The sequence below is a fragment of the Thermobia domestica genome, chromosome 4 (genome assembly GCF_964235325.1).
Source record: "Thermobia domestica chromosome 4, izTheDome1.hap1.1, whole genome shotgun sequence".
Classification (NCBI taxonomy): Eukaryota; Metazoa; Arthropoda; class Insecta; order Zygentoma; family Lepismatidae; genus Thermobia; species Thermobia domestica.
In genome coordinates, this window is record NC_137457.1 from 324,811,519 (window position 1) to 324,832,543 (window position 21,025).

Genomic DNA, 21,025 nt, shown 5'->3' on the forward strand with positions numbered 1-21,025 from the left:
GAACAAGAGCTCGCTAGACAATATTATTTTAAATAAGATATCGTTATCCTGACTCGGTTACCTGCTTTTGATTTCCTGCCATTTAGGAAATTGGCATTTATTTCCGCGTCTATAAATGGCTGCAAACGGAAAGCTACTTGGGGCTCGTGATAACAGTACCTCATGCAAAATATTATTATCTAGCTCACTCTTGTTCCACATTTCGATCATCTTTCATGTTTTTAAAGATATCACACAATTACTGTAAAATTAGCAGTATTTTAATTTTGCTCTGATTAGGACTCGTAAATGGGATAAGCGTCTCTGTGAGTTGTAAAGAAAGAGTTCAAGACGGGAGAAGCAAAGATAGGACAGAATGGCAGACACGAAAAAAAGACCACTGTGTTGGAGCATTGCCCGATTTGTTGGTGTATGAAAACGGACTATCCAAGATGTTTACAATGAATGATAAAACACATGTGTGATGGCAAAACAGTATCAGAACTGTGATCGCTCAAAGACATCATCGCCCAGAGTCCGGCAACAAATTTCATACTTCGTCAAAGAAAATCATTTTGCAAAATCTGAAGTACCTGAATAGAGATCTACCGTTACTGATTTCTGAAAAAAAAAAGGTAAGAAGAGGACTTCATGAAATGCAAATTTCAGGTAGACTAGCAAGAAAGAAGCAACTTCTTGGTGTGTGTATGTGACACAAAACTGCACATCTTCAACGCCTCAAGAGCACAGACATTGAACAGTGGAGGACTGGAAATATCTAGGATGGTTCGATGAGTAGTTTTCTAAAGAGTTTACAAAAACTTCTTTATATATCTACGATGTTAGTCCGTTCGGGAGACAAAATCTCAAGAACTACTTAACTGGGTCAACATCAATTTTGACCAGAACGTACGGCGCCAAAAGTTGGGAGTATATTTTGTTAATGGAGGTGATGCATCCACCGTAAGTGGTGAAAATCAACCACTTCCGGACTTTATGTTTAACATTACAGAACAAAAAAGGTAATAAACAGCAAAAAGCTATTTTCAACAATCAATTTAGGGTCACAAGAATACGTTTGATCTTTAATAAAACCAGATAAGATAGACATCCATTAAGACTTCCTCTTTCAATGTTAATCTATACAGTACAAAAACGAAGACAGAGAGAGAGAGAGAGAGAGAAGCAGTTTCTTTTGGTGCGGGATGGATTTAGCGTTCTAAGAATAGATAAATCTTCTTACTTAATCTTTTATTCAATTAGGAAGTGGCAGAAATCAACCACTCCCAGTTTTAATGTTGATAACTACAGAGCGGATGGTTAGGCATTGAAAACCTGGAAAATAGGCAAGCAAATAGGCACTTAAAATTTAAAAAGTAGGCAGTAAAATAGAAACTAAAATATAACTCAAAATAAGGAAGATAAATGCTGCATACAATTAAAAAATAGATTAATGTCAAAGGTAAAGTTCACAGAATATAGAAACATACCTGTTTGTTAATAACTTCTTTTACTGTATATATAAAAAAGAAGCTTGATATGCATTCCATATATACAGTATATAAATACAGGGTGTAACATTGGTGTATGTCCGAAAGTGACGAGGTGATTGCGGACATCCAAATAAGTAAAATGTTACTATAAATATTGGGCCGATGCCGCTTCGTTTCCGAGATGCTGTGTGTGTTTAAATGTCGAGTCCCTTATGGGAAAGTGAATGGAAATGTTCTATATTGCAAGAATAATACAATCAAGTGGAGTTATGCCAGTGCAAATACATTTACACTAACACAGAGAATGAAACTGATCATAATTTAAGGTTATTGGGTTGTCAGTCTTGCCAACCTGGTACAAAGTGTTGTTTTCAAAAAGCACTAGACGTCCAGACTTTAGCGTATGATTGTTGACATCAAACGTTCCTAAACATGGGGTAGATTCCGCTCGTTTTCGAAAGATAAGGCGTCCAAGCGTGAAGTCAATTAACGGCCTACAATAGGAAAGAACGGTTCATAGACTAAAACTCTTGCATGAAAGTGTTATTTTGTCGTTACAAATAAATGCACATGAGAATAACTTACGTATGAAGCCACAAAGTAATAAAATGTTAAAAGCCGCGAAGTAATGTTATTGAGTAACAATGCTGCCCACTTCGTGTGGACGTCCAGTACTATTTGAAACCATAAGACTTTGTACCAGGTTGGCAACGCTACAACACAATAACTTCTAATGTTGATTAGTTTCATTCTCCATGTTAGCGTAAATGTATTTGCACAGGCCTAATTCCACTTGATTGTATTATTCCTGTAATATTGAACATTTCCATTCACTTTCCCATAGTAACTCATTGGAGGGACTCGACATTTGAACACCCTGTATCTCGGAAACGAAGAGGCATCGGACCCATGTTTATAGAAACATATTTATTTATTTCGATGTCCGCAATCACCTCGTCACTTTTGAACATGCATTAATGTTACACCCTGTCATACGTATATATTGTAATGTACTATGTGCTTGTGTTTACAAACAGATAGTCTTTCTGTGTGCTATTTATGTTCTGTTTTCACTATAAAGATTTATTTTGAAGAAAATTATTTAGAATAGGCAACATTAGTCATTGAAGCAATTATTTATGCAGTAAAGGTCAAAATATGCAAAATAAAATTGGCTTAAATCGAAACTATAGCCCCCATATGAACTTTAAAACGTTATCTTTCATCATATCTCCAATATAAAAGAATAGGCATTTTGCCTAACATCCGGTCTCTATTCATCACTATAGAGTAAAAGTGTTAACAGCAAGGAGTTTTACGCAATCAATAATTAAGCATCCCAAAAATACAATCCATCTCGATTCTATCTGCTCTACTGATACCGAAAAATATACAAACAAAACTCCTTCGCGCGGTATACAGGTCACAGTGCTACTTGTTTTCTTTGTATTTCAATAAGATAAGATGTCAAGTGCGCCGAAATCCCAATGAAGCATTTCACTCGTAGTATTTCGACGGTTTAGTTTAAGCTGGAGAAAGTTTTGAGATTATGTTTGTACATGGCTTCAAAGACATTTAAGTACCCTATCGCACCTGGTTTGGCCCGCAGTTTCCCACATTAGATCCAGCTGAAAATCTATTAGACTATTTCGAGCACTGGGTATGTAGAAATACTACAACAGATGGGATCTGCTAATGGGCAAATGGTTTTAGTTTGATCTATCTGCAACACCTGCTAGTCATTTCCAAGCAAAGCCCAGGCAGATAACGAGTCCAGAGGCGATCTTACCCAGTATTAGCTAATTCTACGAATTGTGACTAATTTTTGCACGGTATGCCTGAAATAAATACTATTACATTCGATAATCTTCAAATATTTTTACCCACACCATTCAGTCGTATTTCCTCATTCAGAAGCACTGCTCATTTAGAAGTAAGTTCAGTAGGTATTACTTAAATTCGCCTAAATTTGATATACTTATATCGTTTTCGAATCCACGTTAAATTAAGGAAAATTATACAGAATTGAGTTACCTTTCACGTCTCTAACAACTCAGGAAAAGAATATTAGAAGGGATCTGAATCTTATGTGGTCAGTCAAGCCATTTTAAATATGACGGTAACACCAATGTCGTAAGATTAGAAAAGTCTGTAGAAAGTAAATAAATTTTTAAAAATCCAGAAATAAAAGTGGAGAGAGATAAATATGAGCAAATAGCAAATAAAATGTAATGTTAAATAATCGAAGAAGTTGAGATGTTTCAGTAAAGAAACTAGAAATAGTATGAGAAAAGAATATTGAGTTTAAAGTATGATATGAACTACAAAAATAATGGATCATTAATAGTAACTATAGTAACTATTAATGATCCATTATTTTTGTAGTCATTCTGTAGTCATCTGTAGATTCTGTAGTCATCATGATTATGATAGTTACTAGAAAGACAGAAAGTAAGTTGCTTGCCGGAGAGTAAAAACAATCAATGTTGTAAATTACGTAACTGTTGCACTCAAAATTAATTCCAACACCGTAAGGATCTTGTTCTATTTTTTCAAAACACTACACGAAGATAGAATTATCAAGATTTAATTTCAAATATACACATGGGACCTGCGGTGGCTTAGTGGTAGAGCGGATGTTTAAGGCAGGTGAATGATAATGGAAGAACTGATGGAGTGAAATTGTGGGAGAAAACGGGAGTTTCTCGAGAAAACCCAAGAACACGATGCTATCCTCCACAAAAAAACTTGGCCGAGAACGAACTATGAACACCACGCAACAGAGGTGAGAGCTTTACCACTGAGCCGCCGTCTCCGCACCTAACAAGTGAACACTATGGGAAGAAACATCAGAAGATTGAGACGATTTGGCATATCCCACAGCAAAGAAATGCAAACCACAGATAAAAGAAAGCACCAGCTTTCATATAATGCATTAGGAACAATTTATGTGGAATAGTGAGATACGCGTTTAATTAATGAACGATATGGAAAAGGATAATATAGATGACTAGGCCCAAAGTCAAATCCAAATCCATTGTGTGAGTCCGGAATTTTGTCGACTGAGCCACGGTTGAGTACACTGATTACCACGCAATAAACTACTGTACGAATTCAGCTTCAATATTTATGCTCGAACATCTCGGTAATGTCAGGTTGTCTATAAAATTATTGAGCCTTTGGAGGTAAAAGTTGAGGATACATTTATTGTGATTTCAAACATGAAACCTTATATTCCCCGTTTCGTAAGATGACCTGTTGTTTTCCAGGCAATATCATAATCTCGTCGCTACAGAACTTGGTTTCTAGTCAAAACATTGTGGCATGTGGTTTTCACAGACCTTTTTCGAAACTAACTTAACACTATTCAGGAAGTTCAGCATGAACGCAAACAAATGATCTGACAGTATCAGCTCCGTACTACATGGTGGATCTATTAAAACCTTTTACCCAAGCTCTCTCAATTTCTGATGCGTCGTTAAAGATTTATGTGGTCTACTGCTACCACCGTGAGATATGACATTTTTTCTGTTGACTTTGCTCTAATTGTCGAAAGTACACGCCCGAGTCTATTGTAATGCCGGCAGCAGCAACTCGTGATGCACGATACCGTTTCATTCCCACCAAACACACAGCATAATCTTCCTGGGCATCAGTGTGGGCTTTGCCATAGACTGTGGAGCTTCACCTCTTTTCGGACTCCACTCCGGTCCACAGGGCGAAACGGATGAATGACTGGTGCAGAACCCATTATCCGGATTTCACCTCGCCTCCGGAATGACCATTCTACTCGTCGGATCCGAAACTCATGGACTACGCTATACGGTCAGTTTGAAGGTGAGGGCATACACTACACGGTAAAAAAGTTTGGAGTCGCTGAAGCAATTCCTGCGTTGTGAGTTGAAATGATTGTTGCCCGAGGACCTGCGGCTCATCACCGAACATTTGGAAGCACGTGTATACCTCTGTATCGCTGCCAAGGGCGGCCACTTCGAAACCGGCAGAACATAATGTTCCTAAATACCCATGCTCTTGATATTACGTTTTGTTTTGCTAAATTCTTCCGGTTTAATATGTATTGTAACAAACATTCATCCGGTTTATTTCTTTTCAGCCTGTAAGACACTAATATCGTAAAGTGTCACAAATAGGGTGGAACAGGAGCAGATAAAATGTTAGTACTTTTTTCCCCTATCTAGTACTTTTTTTCTCTGCATAGTTTAGTAAAAAATATTTTTGCTGGGTGGTCACACTGCCCAGATCATGTCGCACCCAAATGTCGAATTTCTTTTTGTAGCCAAATGGTTTAACATGTCACTGGTGATGTTGTAACTACTTACAAGCAAGTCTTGCTCAACTCTTGGAAGAATATCATCCACTTCTGCTGTGATTGATCGCCTACTCTGAGGATCATCTTGGACATCGACATTTCTAGAACGGCAGCCACTGAACTTCTTTTGGCTGTTGCTTTTGAGAACGTATTTTGGTATTAAACAGCAGTAATTTCCTCACAGATCTACACAGCACCTGTGCTTTTATCAAAACTGTAAAATGTAGTGCAATTTTATGTGAAGTTCACCCATCTTCACGACGCAATACCTCACATTTGATTAAAAGAATTCCACACATTTTACACATCTTCTTGTTTCAACTTTGAATTGTCAAATTACGTTTGGCCTGGCCCGCTGTACCGCTTGAAATTTGGTACACTAACGCCATCTCCTACGAAAAAGGCTCGACACTTTGTAAATTACCTGATACTTCCATACAGCGTAAAATAACGTCATTGAAACCGACAACTCTCACGGCTGGCAGTTCCTTATCAATACTCTTTCAGCAGAAACATTAAGCTTTAGTAAGGCCATTGAGAAAATGTAATCTCACTAGACATTCTATTTAAATTCATGTTTTCAGATGTACAGATCCCAGACAAACTTCCGTTTTTACTATACTATTATTATTATTATTATTATTATTTATATTACTATTATTTTAGTAGTAGTAGTAGTAGTAGTAGTAGTAGTGATAGTAGTATTAGTGATAATAGTAGTAGCAGTGGTAGTAGTAGAAGAACAACAACACCAATATAATTGTAACAATGCTAAAAAGACAATAATTAAAGCAAGTGATGATAATGGAAGAATTAGTGGAATGAGAAAGTGGGAGGAAGCGAGAGTTCCTCGAAAAATACATACGTGTACGAGCTTATCCACCACAAACTTACTTGGTTGGGGTTCGAACCAAGGACTTCATGCACCAGAAGTATGCGCTCTACCACTCAGCCACCGTGCTATTATTTTTATTATCATTATCATTATTATTATTATTATTATTATTACTGCTACGTTAGTCGATCCTAAAATAACTTAACTGAATTAATGGCACATAAGATGTCTAACTTTTAAGAAAACTTGTGAAGAATATAGAGGATTCTTTTGTTCCGTACGTATCCTGTTCGTAGATATCAGGACAAACATGTAGCCACTCGTCACTTTGCATCATTATCCACTCGCCAAGTTAACCTAGCGCCAGTAAAATACCAATCATTCAAAATAATAAATAAATATTGTTTTACCTAAACTGCTTTCCACATTCATTACATTTAAATCTTTTAATACCCAAGTGTATCATCTTATGGCGAAGAAAACTGGCGAAATATGGAAATTTTCTCTCACAGATGCTGCACTGGAACGGCATCTCTCCTGCAGAAATAAAAAGACCAGAATTAACTCCTTAGAATTATAAGAACCGATAATTTTATCAGAATAAAGGCAAACTTAACATTGTTACTAACCACCCCAAAAACCTTTGAGCGTTATAGAATCTCCGTACGCGCTTCTTCCCTTAAGTTTTTTTTTTTTTTTTTTTTTTGTAAGAGTTGTTGCGAACAAGGAGAAAAACCATAATAACACCAAGCAAATTAAAAACATGAATTGTAAAGGAGGAAACATTGCAAAACTATTTCTAAGTAGTTGGAAATACATTTAAGTACACAAAACTCTCTGTGAAAAAAAAAAAGACCGGGCTGTGGATTCCTTTATTCGACAAGTTCAGATTGCTAATGTTTCTACTATTCCAGTATATATATTGGAGTAATACTGAAGTAATTAAAAAATAAAATAATAATGATCACAAAGTAGTACTAATAATTATCACCATCACCAAATATCATATAACACTGTCACATGAATGTAGCAGACACAGAAAGCAGGGATAACATTGTCTCTTTCCGCTGTTAGAAACAAGGAAGAGTTTAATTCTAAATACTTCATTAGGTTGTTGCTATCCTCAAATTCCATAAATAACTTTTTGTACCATAATTGATGGAAACCAGTGTGTGGTTTTACAAAAGGTCTCATTCATTAGCACACCCGTCGATATTAGCGCAGTCAATGGTGAGTGAACACAAGGCGTTATGCAGTGGTATTAATTCTTAAATGTGATAATCACATATAAATTTAACAAAGATGTACATAAATTCAGAACTATCTTTTGGGCCAGAAGAGTGTCAGAGTATGCACCACAAATAGCTATCAAAGTACACATAACTCTTACCGTCAGGCCACATAAACTTTATGGCACTTGATTAAGATGAACGAGAGAAGAAATTTCAGAGTATGCCTTATTGATGATTAATTTAGGTTCTAAATAATCTTCATATATAGAAAGAGGCGGAGGAAGGCAAGGCAATGGAGAATCTTGGTTTGGTATACGAAGAGGATCCGTTGTTTTAATTACTGGCTGAGATATGGTTGATTTAGGACGAAGCGATTGAGCTGTTTTCCGTCTACAAAACAAAACAGAAATTCCTCAAGCAAAATCGAAAAGTAGAGGGAAGCAGGAATGCAAAAAGGAGGAATAGTAGTACTGACCAAGAAATTGTAGAGGCTAAATGAGCTGGTTTGTCAAAAAGAAATGCTTTAGCCGTAGGTATTACACAAAATGACGCCAACACACGATGAAAATTCATCAAGTACAGGATTGCCATGGTAAGCAAAAAATTCCATATAATAAACAAAACAGTTGAAGCATCAGAATGTAAATAAATAGGAATAGATTTTGGAATTGGAACAGTTCGGTAGGGTACGATATTTAGATGTGGAACCTGAGATGCCCAAGATTTATCATAAACAAAGGAAACATTAAAGTGAGGTGACGTCTTATAAGGTTTGTTAAGTGGAAATTGCAAATTGTTTGTCCAGGCAACGGATGGTGAATGGTTTTGCGGGTGGTCATTTGATTTAGGGCACAAGGTTAAATCGGGTGGATCGTTGTGTAGGAATTCAAAATTATTTTCAGATGACAAGGAACACGAAGTATTACTATTTCAGGGTCAATATGGGTTGGAATAGGAACTGTTGCTTTCGTGTTATTGGGATAAATATAAAGAGCGGATGAAGGAGGAAGAATAATGGCATAAAGATTAATATCAAGCTTGATAACATCGGTAAAATGGGATTCATGACAAGTGTAGGAGCAAGCCTGTAAAGTGTCAGCCACAGATTTAGCATAATACAGTTGACTAAGACAATACGAATAAACATCATGGCGAGTCACAGTAGTCGGAATTTTACATAAGCATTCTGAATGAATCTGACAATGTTGCAAGTCAGATCTTGTAATTACTATGAATGTATTGTCAGCTGACAAGGCTTCATATGCAGGGTCATAAGAAATGCGGAAAGACATATTGTCATGTGAAGAGGGTACTGGCAAAACAGAGTATAATTTGTAATTACCATTTGCTTGTATGATAGGAACTTTCAGTTGGATATGACTATAGTCTGACACAGCAGAACAATGAACGAAATCAGTCTCGTAATACAAGTCTGAGAGATCCAATGGAATAGCAAGATCAAATTGATCCACCAAAATGATTCTACGTAAATTGCTTAAGAATTGATGGTGACACTACCTGTGGTGACAGAAAATGATGTCGCCAATTTTGAATTACTTCCTCATACATATAAATTCGAGAAAGTTGAGAAATTTGAAGTAAGGTTGTATTTCCAAAATAATAGATCGTGTAGTATGAGTAGTTTCTTCATGAATGTTTCGAATTTCATCAGCCAAGTTTCTCTGTTGTTTTAGCACGTGACGAGAAAATACATCAAATTTCCCAAAAGCAGATTGAACCTTTGACAGAAATAAATTAATTTCTTGAGTCATATTTCGATAAAAAATATGATTAGCTTATAATTGTAAACACACAATGTTAACAATCTGATTCAATTGTTCTTTAGTACGCAATGGCTGGATTTGTTTAGTAGTCACAAAACCACAACAATAATTCCCAATGTCACCAATGAAACCAAACAAAGAACGCTTCCCCTGATCTTTCACATCACTTACGGTATAATGATTAAAATGCTGTAGGGGACTAAAATGTTCAAACATATACCTATGCAAACTAATTATAGCTCTAGCTAATTAACACTCGGTTGAAACAGGTAAAGTTGTAAAACAAAACATGTTGGAGTGAACTGTCGAACTGTTTAATTTCCAGTATCTTTAACGTGATATTGTAGAATAGCGGTACACTATAGGAATATAAAATAATGCTTGGCAGTGACATCAAATAGATGCCAGAAAAAACTTGCATATGCTGAGTAGCGGTTAGAGATGATATGCTTACGATCATCAAAATAAGACGGAAAGATCACAATATCAATCCGGTTTCCTGTGAACTTGTAAGCAAGCAAAAGGAAAACGAAAATCTACTCCCATGCATTCAGTAAAAAAGAAAAAAATACAATAGCATTATAAAACATGCATGAATAGATGCTATCAATGAAGACGAATAATAGATACGAATTATACGTAAACGTACTACTGGAAGTACTCCCAATACATGCTTTCTTATCTAGATAAAACTAGCAATGCAATAGAAACAAAACAATATTAAACAACGTCCCTGGTAGCTAACAAAAGGACACACCAATACTTCTATTATTCTGCATTACAGTAGCATCATTACTACCCGTACATACACTCATTTTTCCTGTCTTACATCTTAGATTACAGCTAACCTCTAATCGAACAATAAAATCAAAATAAACAAGACTTCAGCGATGATACAAAACAAAACTCTTTGATTATCATCACATGCTAACTCAGCTTAATCAAGCTACTAAAAAGAAAAAGGAAAAAAAAAAGAATCAGAGGAAAATGAGAATGTTGTACTTTGATTATAGCACAAATATAGAGACGTTCAACAATAAAGCGACCAACGGAAACAAAACAATAAAAGAAAACTCAGCAAACGTAACTGTGTCAGCAGTATGACCCATTGACCAAGTTTTGCTAAGAGAAAGCTGAAACAACAACTTAAAATATATACTTTCTAATTGAAAAAAATAAGTCTCTAAATCGCAAAAGATATACGGTTTAAACATAGATTCCTCTTTTCTATATGTAACCAAAGAATAGAAAAGATGATTGTAAATAGTTCAAAAGGAGTAACACTCTCCATTACAGCATAGAAGAATAAAATGACGATTTGTTTCCACAAATCGTAGCTTGGCCATCGGGGTGAGATACGACGAACTGGAATACACAGGCGCTCACCACTCGCCCATGCTACTGTAATGAACAGCGTTATTGTAGACCACCACCAATGTTAGTCCCTAATCTAGTTTTTTTCTTTAGTATTATTTACTCTGTCTTTTTTTTAACAATCACACAAGTGTATTCATTTCCATACGTTTCTGATGGAGTCACTCTAATCTTTGAAGATTAGGGCCATCATTGGTTTCATGTTGCTCATGGCTCGTACGTTCATCGTGTTTCGTAATTTCAGATATCTCCTTATCCTCTATTTCTCTTGTTCCCCAAAATCATGTTGTCTGCTTTTCTTCCTGTTTTCAGGTTCTTGACTTTCCTTTTCTTTTACTTCTGCTTTATTGTTATCTTCCTCTTTCTCTTCTTCATCCTTTTTATTCTGGAAAGAACTTCTTCAATCTGGACACAGTAATGGAATCTTCCACAAGCTTACCACGTGGAGAATAATACTAAGTAACTAACTAACTATCTCTACGGCCTATGGAACCCGGAGGTTCAATGCCGCATTCATAAAAGCTCTCCACTAACATCTATCCTTAGCCAATTGGATCCAGTTTCTACTTTGTATTCCTATCTCTGCGACATTCATCTTAATATTGTTCTTCCGTCTGCGCCTAGGTATTCCTAATGATCGTTTTCCGATTGGTCTTCCAGTCAAGAATTTGAAAGCGTTTCCACTTTCTTCCATTCTAGCTACATGACCTGCCCACCTAAGTCTCCTTGACTTGTTGACCCTAACAACGTTGAGTAAACCGTATAAATTATGTAGTTCCTCGTTATGAAGTTTCCGCCATTCCTCATTTCCGTTCCTCTTGGGACCGAATATTCGTTTCAGGATCTTGTTGTCAAATACTTTCAGTCTATATTCTTCCCTCAGAGTAAGCGACCATGTTTCGCAACCATACAGAACAGGCATGATTATCGTTTTATATATTTTAAGCTTCAAATTCCTCGACAGAATTCGCGACGACAAGAGATTTTGAACCGAATAGTAACACGAATTCCCTGCTTTTAGTCGACATTTAATTTCTTCGTGAATATGGTTTTCGTCTGTTAATATTGATCGTAGATATTTGAAAGTATCCACTTTATCAAAAGTATTATTTAATATTTTAACATATCCATAATTTGCTGTATTACGGTCTCGACGCACTTCCATGTATTTAGTTTTCTTTGCATTTTCTTCTAAACCCATGTCCCTGCATGTGTTCAATAAGATCTCTTCATTTCTTTCTATTGTTCTCCTATCATCCCCTATTAAACTTACATCAGCATATGCCATAACCTGGTAAATACCGTTCAACTCTAGGCCCTGGTTACTATCTCTGATTTTCCTTATAGCGTATTCCAGCACAAAGTTAAATAATAATGGCGACAACGCATTTCCTTGTTTTAGGCCATTTTCGACGTGAAAGTTCGTGGACAAAAAATTTTCTTACACTGACTTTACTTTGGGATTCATTTAAACATATTTTAGTTAATCTAATTAATTAGTTTTGCGGTATTCCAAGTTCTTCAAGTATTCAAGGAGGAACGTTGTATGATGTTTCTCTCCTAACCGAGTCGTAGGTCTTCGTAAAATCAATAAATAGTTAATGTACCGGGGTATTTTATTCCCACTTCTTTTCGAGTATTTGTCGAATGGTAAATATTTGGTCGATAGTTGATGGATTTCGTCTAAATCCGCACTGATAATCTCCAGTAATTTCATCTGCTTATGGGGTCCATCTTGCTAATAGAATATTTGAAACGATTTTATAGCATGTTGACAGAAGAGAAATAATACTGCACGACATAACTATTCTTATCATTTTTTTCAGTTATTATACCAGTGCCTCTGTGTATTTGACTAAAAAATTTTGATTTTCCTGGATTCGGGTTTACATCCAGAATTAAGACACTCTCTTCAATCGAAAATTGTGAGTGCGATGTTTTCGCGTCGGATACTTTCTTCTGACATTCAAATTTCTTGCAAAGATTCATATATGCTTCACGGCGCGCCTCTTCAGTCTTCTGCAGTCGATCTTCATTAGATTGAAACTGAACAGGTACAGACATGGTATTATCCACTACCAGTGATGGATTGAAGCCAATTAAAAGATAAGCAGGGGAAAACTTCATTCCAAAATGGAAGAGAGTAATATAAGGAAATGTGATGGATTGGACATAATCAGACTACTTTTCTTGCTTATCATACACATACGCTTTGAAAAGCATAGAAGTTGTTTGTATAGCGTTCTCATAAACACCAATTCTAAAGTGGGCTCCAAATCTGCAAATCTGCAATATCTGCAAATTTCACAGTAAACCTCAGTCGCTGAGTCAGCTCCTTAAGCAATGCAGACTTCAAACTTGAAGCTCTGTCCAACCTGAGAAATTTAGGTGTACCGTACCTTAGAAAAACATGATTCATTAAAGCATCCGCCTCTGATTCTGCATCTACTTTCTCCAATGTTGTGGTCATCAAAAATCTAGTTGTATCAATTATCAAAAAATAAATAAATAAATAAAAAATAATAATATTAAAAATAACGATGTTTATTTTTGTCTAGTATAATCTAGTCTAGTAAATGTCAAAAGTGATCAAAGTAAATGGTACACGACTGTTCACACACATTTATAATGTGTGGGGCTTTTTCCCATATACCGGACGCACAAGTTGACAAGTTATACACGATCGCACTTTAAAGTATACATATCACTTTAAGTCATGAAAATAATATCGACGCCTTATATTCTCATAAACTTTGAGTGCATTCATATGGGTCCCGCTATGTGGAGAAACATGGTACTGTTCAAAAACATTTTTACGTAAATACAAGGGAACTCAAATCAAATATACAGTTTCTTTACTAATTTTTTATCTGCGCATAAGTATACGATTTTTTAAAGAGAAATGATAGGCTGCCCGTTAAATTTTCAGTTCCACATCACTACATGATTTATCCGTTTCTAGCACTCGTATAATTTGAGATAGGTAACAGACAGAAATGTCGAAATTTTCGTCTTTAAGAAAATAAAGCCTATTTTCTATATCAACTGCATTATCCTCCTCTGTTGGTTCATTTGCAGGATTTCTTCACAATGCGTCCGCTACTTTATTGGATACGCCCTTACGGTGCAAAATGACAAAATGATCGTCTTGAAAGAAATTACTCAAACGAGCTAGCTTTCCTGTAAGATTCTTGGATGTTTGTAAGTAACATAAACTAGGATTATCGATGATAACAGTAAAGTTCTTACATCCCAACAGAAAGAATCTAAAAATACGCAGCAGCAATTTCGAGAGCCATAACATTATAGTTTTTCTCCTGTGTTCTAAGACGTCTACTGCAAAATACAACTGGATGTATTTTATCATTCTCATCTTCTTGTAATATACAAGCACCAAGCCCGTCATAAGCTGCAATACATATAAAAAGGTCTTACGCGTGGTGTGAAAGGGCGCTAATACAGGCGCAGATGCAATGCACTTTCTCATCATTCGATAACTTTTTTCACATTGCTCGTCCCAATGAAATTTTCCTCGGTTTATCAACAGTCCCTGAAGAGGTAATGTTACGCAACTATAATTCCTTATGTGCTTTCGTAAGTATCCAGTAAGCCCTAAAAATGACTTTACTTCTTCAATTGTTGTAGGACGAGGAAGATCTATCACAGCATTAAGTAAATGCGGCGCAATTTGTATTCCACGCTTCGATACAAGCTGTCAAAAATCAATGCTTCATTATAAAATAACTGAGTTTGCTTAACTCCTAATCTCACGTTAGCTCTACGAAGTCTCTTATAAACTTCTTCCATTGTATTAAGCATAGAGGAAAAGTCCTTAGAATAAAATATGAAATCGTCCACAAATGTGGAGAATTCACAGGCTGAAATACCTGCAGTTATCATAGCTACTAGCGACACATCACTGAAGAAGAAATACACAATCTCTGCGGCATACAATTGTACTCCCAACTACCAATATTAGGAATACTAAAAGCTCTATTAGGTTTAGAATTCTCCGGCAATTCAATGTTAAAAAATCCAGAATTTATATCAAGAACACTGAACCATTTGCAAGCTGCTAAATTATTAAATATTTGCTCCGTGGATGGTATTGCAAAATTTTAATTTTTTTTCCCGCACAATCCGATTCAAAAATGAAAATCAGATATAAATCGAAACCACCTTGAGCTTTCTTTACAAGAACAGCAGGATTATTAAATCCGGAAGTCCCAGACTTACGTATCACACCCCGAGATTCTAATTTTTTTTTTTCAATTCATCTCTCATTTGATCTACCAAATGCAATGGAACGGGATATTGCTTTACATTAACAACAGTGACATCAGTAGGAATATCACACTTAATAAGACTAGTAACACCTGTAAAATTTGATCCCAAGAAAATGTATCGCTATATTTGAAAATTAAGTTTAAAATTGTGTCCTTTTGAGACTGAGACAAAGCCGGATTCACATTTAACAAAGAAGGATTATAGCGCTCCTGGTGATACTCTATACGCATTCTAAGGTCTTCTTTTCCTGTTTCGCCTAACTTACTTTCTCAGTCCAATTCCTCTTCGCCTTCTCCATCTTCTTCAAATATTTTACGAACGTCACAAGGCGAGGCATAACCAGTAACTGTATTCTTCTTTAAACTATATTGTGAGGATTTGGATTTATAATGGGAATCAGTCTTTTCTGCTTTGGCAACAATGCATTGGGAATAAAAATATTGCGCTTTAACATCAAATCTACGTTTGGTTCAAAACACGAATATTCTTCTACATTCAAAACGTTTATTAAGTCTATAGCAACAAAAGTACGTGTGTGAGGCAAAAGTTTTGTTTTGACCTTTAATACTAAGTGAGACTGTCCTTGTTTATTGACTTTTGACAAAAATACTATCTGGCAAAACATACTGTATTTTCTGAGAATTTGTAAAATTTGATTTGAGAGGTTTACCATATCTATAAAAAGTTAATGTCAAGTCGGAAAAGGAAATGGAGGCATTTTGGTGACTCAGAAAATCAATACCCAATAAAGGTTTAGACTTCAAAGGTATAATTCTAAATCAATGACCATAAGATTTATTTCCCAAGAAAAATTTCAAAAATATCACTTCCTTTGAAATAATTTTAGCACAAGACATTCCTCTGAGATTACTAGTAACTTTTACACGTTTTCTGGAACCAAATGCTCAGCTCAAACCGAAATCATGGCTGCAGTATCAATTACTAAGTCCTGTTGTATTCCGTCAACTTTAGCTGTAATAGTTCATAACCTTGATTCTACTCTTATGGGGATTTGATGGTTTTGAGTATCTATCAGATCCCCCCCTTTGATCCGTAGATGATTCTAGTTTAAATTTTACTTAGGAGCTCAACAAAATCTAGCAATGAGGTTTATTCCTTTGCAAACCCTACACATTATAGCTTTGTATGAATCTCAAGTATTTTGACCTGTGTTCTGGTTACTGGCTGAACTACCTTGTGCTTCGTTCTCCAGGTTAAAATAATTCTGAGTTTGTATCTTTTTCGTCTTGTAATTATTGTTATATTTTTTCTTATCCTTCATGGACGATTCAAGAGCTACCACAAGATTCTGCATATTTTCACACACTTTCTCAATATCCGTTTGAGAATTAGAGGTGCTAATTTCACCGTTACTCGTCTCATTACGGTTTTAGCTAAAGCTTGTTTAACCTCCCCTAACTCTTTAGAAAGTTTCTGTATTTCATTATTATAAAAGCATTTGGCGCTAGTACTGGTGGCTGATAAGTAAGTGATAAATGATACGAAGAAAGAAATGAAGAATCATACTGTATCTGTGGAAATGAATGAGAATTTCCCAGTGCATGAGGGAACATTGATGTCTGAGCAGACATCCAAGATCTTTTAGGAAAACTGTAAGGTATTCCTTGCGGAATGAAGGGATTCTGGGCATAAGCGTAATTTCCTGCTGATCTTCCCTAATACGTTCACTTAACATTGCTTCTTTTCGATCTACACTGTTCAGCTGCTTTATCAATTCGTCCACTGAGCCAAAATGCTTGTCGGCAACTACACTGATGTACTTGGACCTAAGACCATCTATAATATATATAATTGTCTGCTGAACCGTAGCAATGGACAAATATAACGCTACTAATCTAGCTTTCCTAATGGCATAGATTCACTAATAGATTGCTTCGCCCTACGTAACGTGTCTTCTATTGTTAAAGGGGAAGATATACCTCTAAAAGTGGAAATCATGTCTTTCTTTACATCGTCGTAAGATTTCCCATCGTATGTACTTTCCTTCTTATAATTTAAGAACTAATCGAAAGCTAAATCTGTCAAACAAGTAGGCACTACCTGTTTTACCTTGTCATTATTCCACCTACATCTTCCTGCGTTTTCTAACTGTTCAAAAAATAAGTCTACTTTATGAGCTTCATAACCTGTATAATACGGAATTTTCACAAACTGTCCGATACGCTCCATAAAATTATTCAGATTTTTACTAGTCATTTTGCTACATTGGGATTGTAATTGGCTATGAAGTTGCCCACAAATACGTACGCCACTAAAGACCTTCGTGGTTTTTGAAACAGAATTTCTGCTAATACACACAAAAGGAAGTTTCAGCTCAGCATATTCATAACAGCGTTGGCAAACGAGGCCTTTAACACAAAGCAAGTGAAAAGTTCATTACTACGCACATAAAGAAAAAGAAAGAAAAAAGACAACGAATATTACTCGAAAGCAACAAGATACACGAGACAGTTCAAATAGCAGAACCCGATTTGTTAAAAACAAAATAAAATATAATAACCTATACAACAACCGTCACAATGCTAGTCATGAAATGGATTCCAATGTTCTAAAAATGGGGCCCACGGCCTATATAATTTTATAATTTTTGGGCCCTCATCCGGAGACGCTAATTGCATTATGTGACAACGTCGCAGCTAAAAAACCATAAAATAGATCACCGCATTAAATAGTTACATCGATTATTTCCAGATGCAATTAAAGTCGATAGACATTGACACTAGAACCATCTAGTATCGTAACAATAGATATAACTGTATGATGAATTCGTAGATCAATGCTAATGGCTCGAATTGAATCTACGACGTTGCCACATAATCACATTTTTTATTTGCCGTAGCGGCTGAAGGACGCCCTGGGGGGTATATCGTCACATAGCGTTTCCGTTTCATTTTGACTTGTACAATAGCGCTTTGTTGTTGGTGGGCGCCATTTTTAGAACACCCGGTTAACTTTTCATAACTTTCACACACATCTGTAACAGTGACAAACCTACAACAGATAATTACTGGAAAAATAATAAAATTTAAATTATCAAGAATAATTAAAAGAATAACAAAAGAGAACACAATATAAATACTAAGCTCAAAGGTTAACGATAAAAAAAATCAAACTTGCAAAAAACGATGCAGGTAAGTGAAGTGAGGTAGATTATTACAGCCAGGTTGCTAGTTGAAAGATACAATTGAAATAAGTCTTCTTATCTCTCAGGTTCGTAGAAAATCCATGAAGAAAGTTTTTTGAGGATTTCGTGGTGCGACCAAATTTATTACTGGAACGGGTTGTGTTCTGGAAGACATACATTGCAAAAAATGAGGTATTAAAAGAATACAAAATCGCTTCCACTATTTCTTTTGTGTTATTCCAATACCAAGAAGAGCACCTTCAGAACATATCATAAGTAACTAGTAACTGGAAGGAGAATAGGCATTACTTTTCAGTTTTTTTTATTTATATGTTGCTGAATCGTAAATTCATACCAGTACTGCCATCTGTTGATCTTATGTGCTATGTACATAGTGCAAAAATACGTTGTTCCTTACACGGTGTTATTGCACTAAAAAGTAACCCCGTGTAATTGCACTAAGTTCCTACCACATAAAAACAGATGGCAGCACTGCTACTCATATAAATGTTGTCAGACAGATCAAAGGCTTAAACAATTATTTTTGTATCTGCTTACAGAAAACATAGTACGCTATTCGTTACTTGCTATAAATATACTTCGTAAAGTTATGCTAGTACAAAACAATAAAAAAATGCAAATTCTTACTGCCAGTTGCTAATTATTTATGATATGCTAGGCAGGCACGTAGCCAGGATTGCGTGAAGGGGGGGTCCGAGAATCGGCGCCCTTCGTCGTCACACCAGGAGCTCGATCATTCTAAACAATTTTACTGGAATATATATTGGTTCGTTTAGCCACGATTTCGTAACGGGGGGGGGGGGGTTGACATGAAATTCTAAAGGCCCAGGAGCTCGATCAATCTAAACTACTTTACGATCAACATATATTGGTTTGTGAGGATATGTTGGTAAGTATTTTAATAAACTATGAAGAAATCTCGAGTAAAATTTTAAAAAAATGTATTGAATAAGATTATACAATATTTACATCCTTTCTCTGTTTATTCAAATATAACAATTTTTCTTTCATATTTTAGTATAACTATTATAAAATGTTCATATTCACTATTATAGAAAGTACATACTCAATAATGTATTGTAAAATATTTTGCAATATCTGCGTTCCTCTTTCTGTTGAATCAAATGTTAACAGAACTTTCTTTCCACATATATTTTTGTTTTTATTATTCCGTCAACTACTGTCTATTTCAAATGACAGGTTAAAGGAGCAGTAGAAAATTGTTTTTGAAATAACATGTTTGATATTGCAAGGATGCGATGACGAAAAATTATGATAAAAAATGTCCACGCTGTTACATCACGGCACTATGCTTTCGGAAGCTTGAAATCTCGCTGACTAGTAGCAGAAATTCTGAGAATTCCGCAAGTTTTCCAGAACTTTCAAATTCCCTGACTCTTCCAGGATATATCGCTTACCTTGCAACCATGTATTGCAAGTAATACAAATTTCTTCATAAGAAAGAGTAACCAAAAGCTTCCTGTGGTTTATTTTTAACGCTGATCCTTCTTTTTCTCATTTCATTTTGTTTCATCCTTCCTTAATTTTTTTCATTTCTGGTCTCGAAGGAGGGGGAGGGTCCGGACCCCCTCCCCTCTTGGCTACGTGCCTGTGCTAGGAAGGCCCTTGGTGTTAAAATAACACACAAGTAACACGCTATATTAATAGTCATTTTGTGGTAACAACTTTTTTTTTTCTGTGTAGATAATGGATCTGAGTGCAGCAGGAGTATTGGTGATTCCGATGCAAATCAAAAGTATTGTTCGCATTACTATAGTTTAGAAGGTTACATAAGAATACCAACTACCGGAATGGTAGAAACTGTATGTTATCTTCATGATGGGATGTTGAAACGTCAATCTGGTATTGAATATAGGACAAGTCTTACATTTGGGTTTCTGGTATTTCTTTGCTGGAAGCGACCAATTCTCGTAATGAGGGTAAGGAGCCTTTGATAAACAATTTTAAGTACAATCGGGACAGAATTTGGTTTTAGGAGAGGTGATCACTGTGAGTTAAAAAATATTCAATTAATTTCTGCTGGAATGATATTCAAAAAGGAAATTCGGAATAGAGGATATTCAGCAGTGATGGATTTTAATATCCGGTAGAGATTTCCCCATGACTGAAATATTTGCGGAAAAGATTGGATAGTGCTGATGATATAATCTTGAGATAGCAATTAAATTACAACGTAGTGAAAAAGATACGGATTACCCGAATGGCCCAAGCAAAGGGTGCAAAATCTTTGATTAGAGGATGGGAGCTCTCAAAGTGGAGGTATTTCATACTATTAGTAGATTTGACGTCTACGTCAGCTTCCAGAAGTCCACAAGCTTCGAGTCAGATGCCCACATGATAAAAAAAAGTGGATGAAGAACAAGCAAATTAATCTGATCACTCACTTGTTAGAATAAGATAGGAAAAATGTAGTGTTAGTTAGCTGAGAGTGCATATTAGCAAAATGTCTATGAATCGAAGGAGAAAGTTTGGAGTAACGATCAGACGGCGAATTTGTTCTAGGTAACCTGAGTAGATTAGCGTA

General features: G+C 35.8%; 2 protein-coding genes across 6 annotated transcripts in view; one reads left to right on the forward strand and one right to left on the reverse strand.

Annotated features, from left to right (window-relative positions):
* Positions 1 to 21,025, forward strand: part of LOC145684416 (uncharacterized) — a 270,639-nt gene that overhangs the window by 86,168 nt on the left and 163,446 nt on the right. The gene's annotated exons all lie outside the window — the stretch shown is intronic.
* Positions 1 to 21,025, reverse strand: part of LOC145684419 (uncharacterized) — a 44,518-nt gene that overhangs the window by 1,320 nt on the left and 22,173 nt on the right. The window contains exon 5 of the mRNA XM_081756765.1: positions 7,048 to 7,174. Coding sequence (XP_081612891.1) covers positions 7,048 to 7,174 — 127 coding nt within the window. The remainder of the gene's footprint in view (positions 1 to 7,047; positions 7,175 to 21,025) is intronic.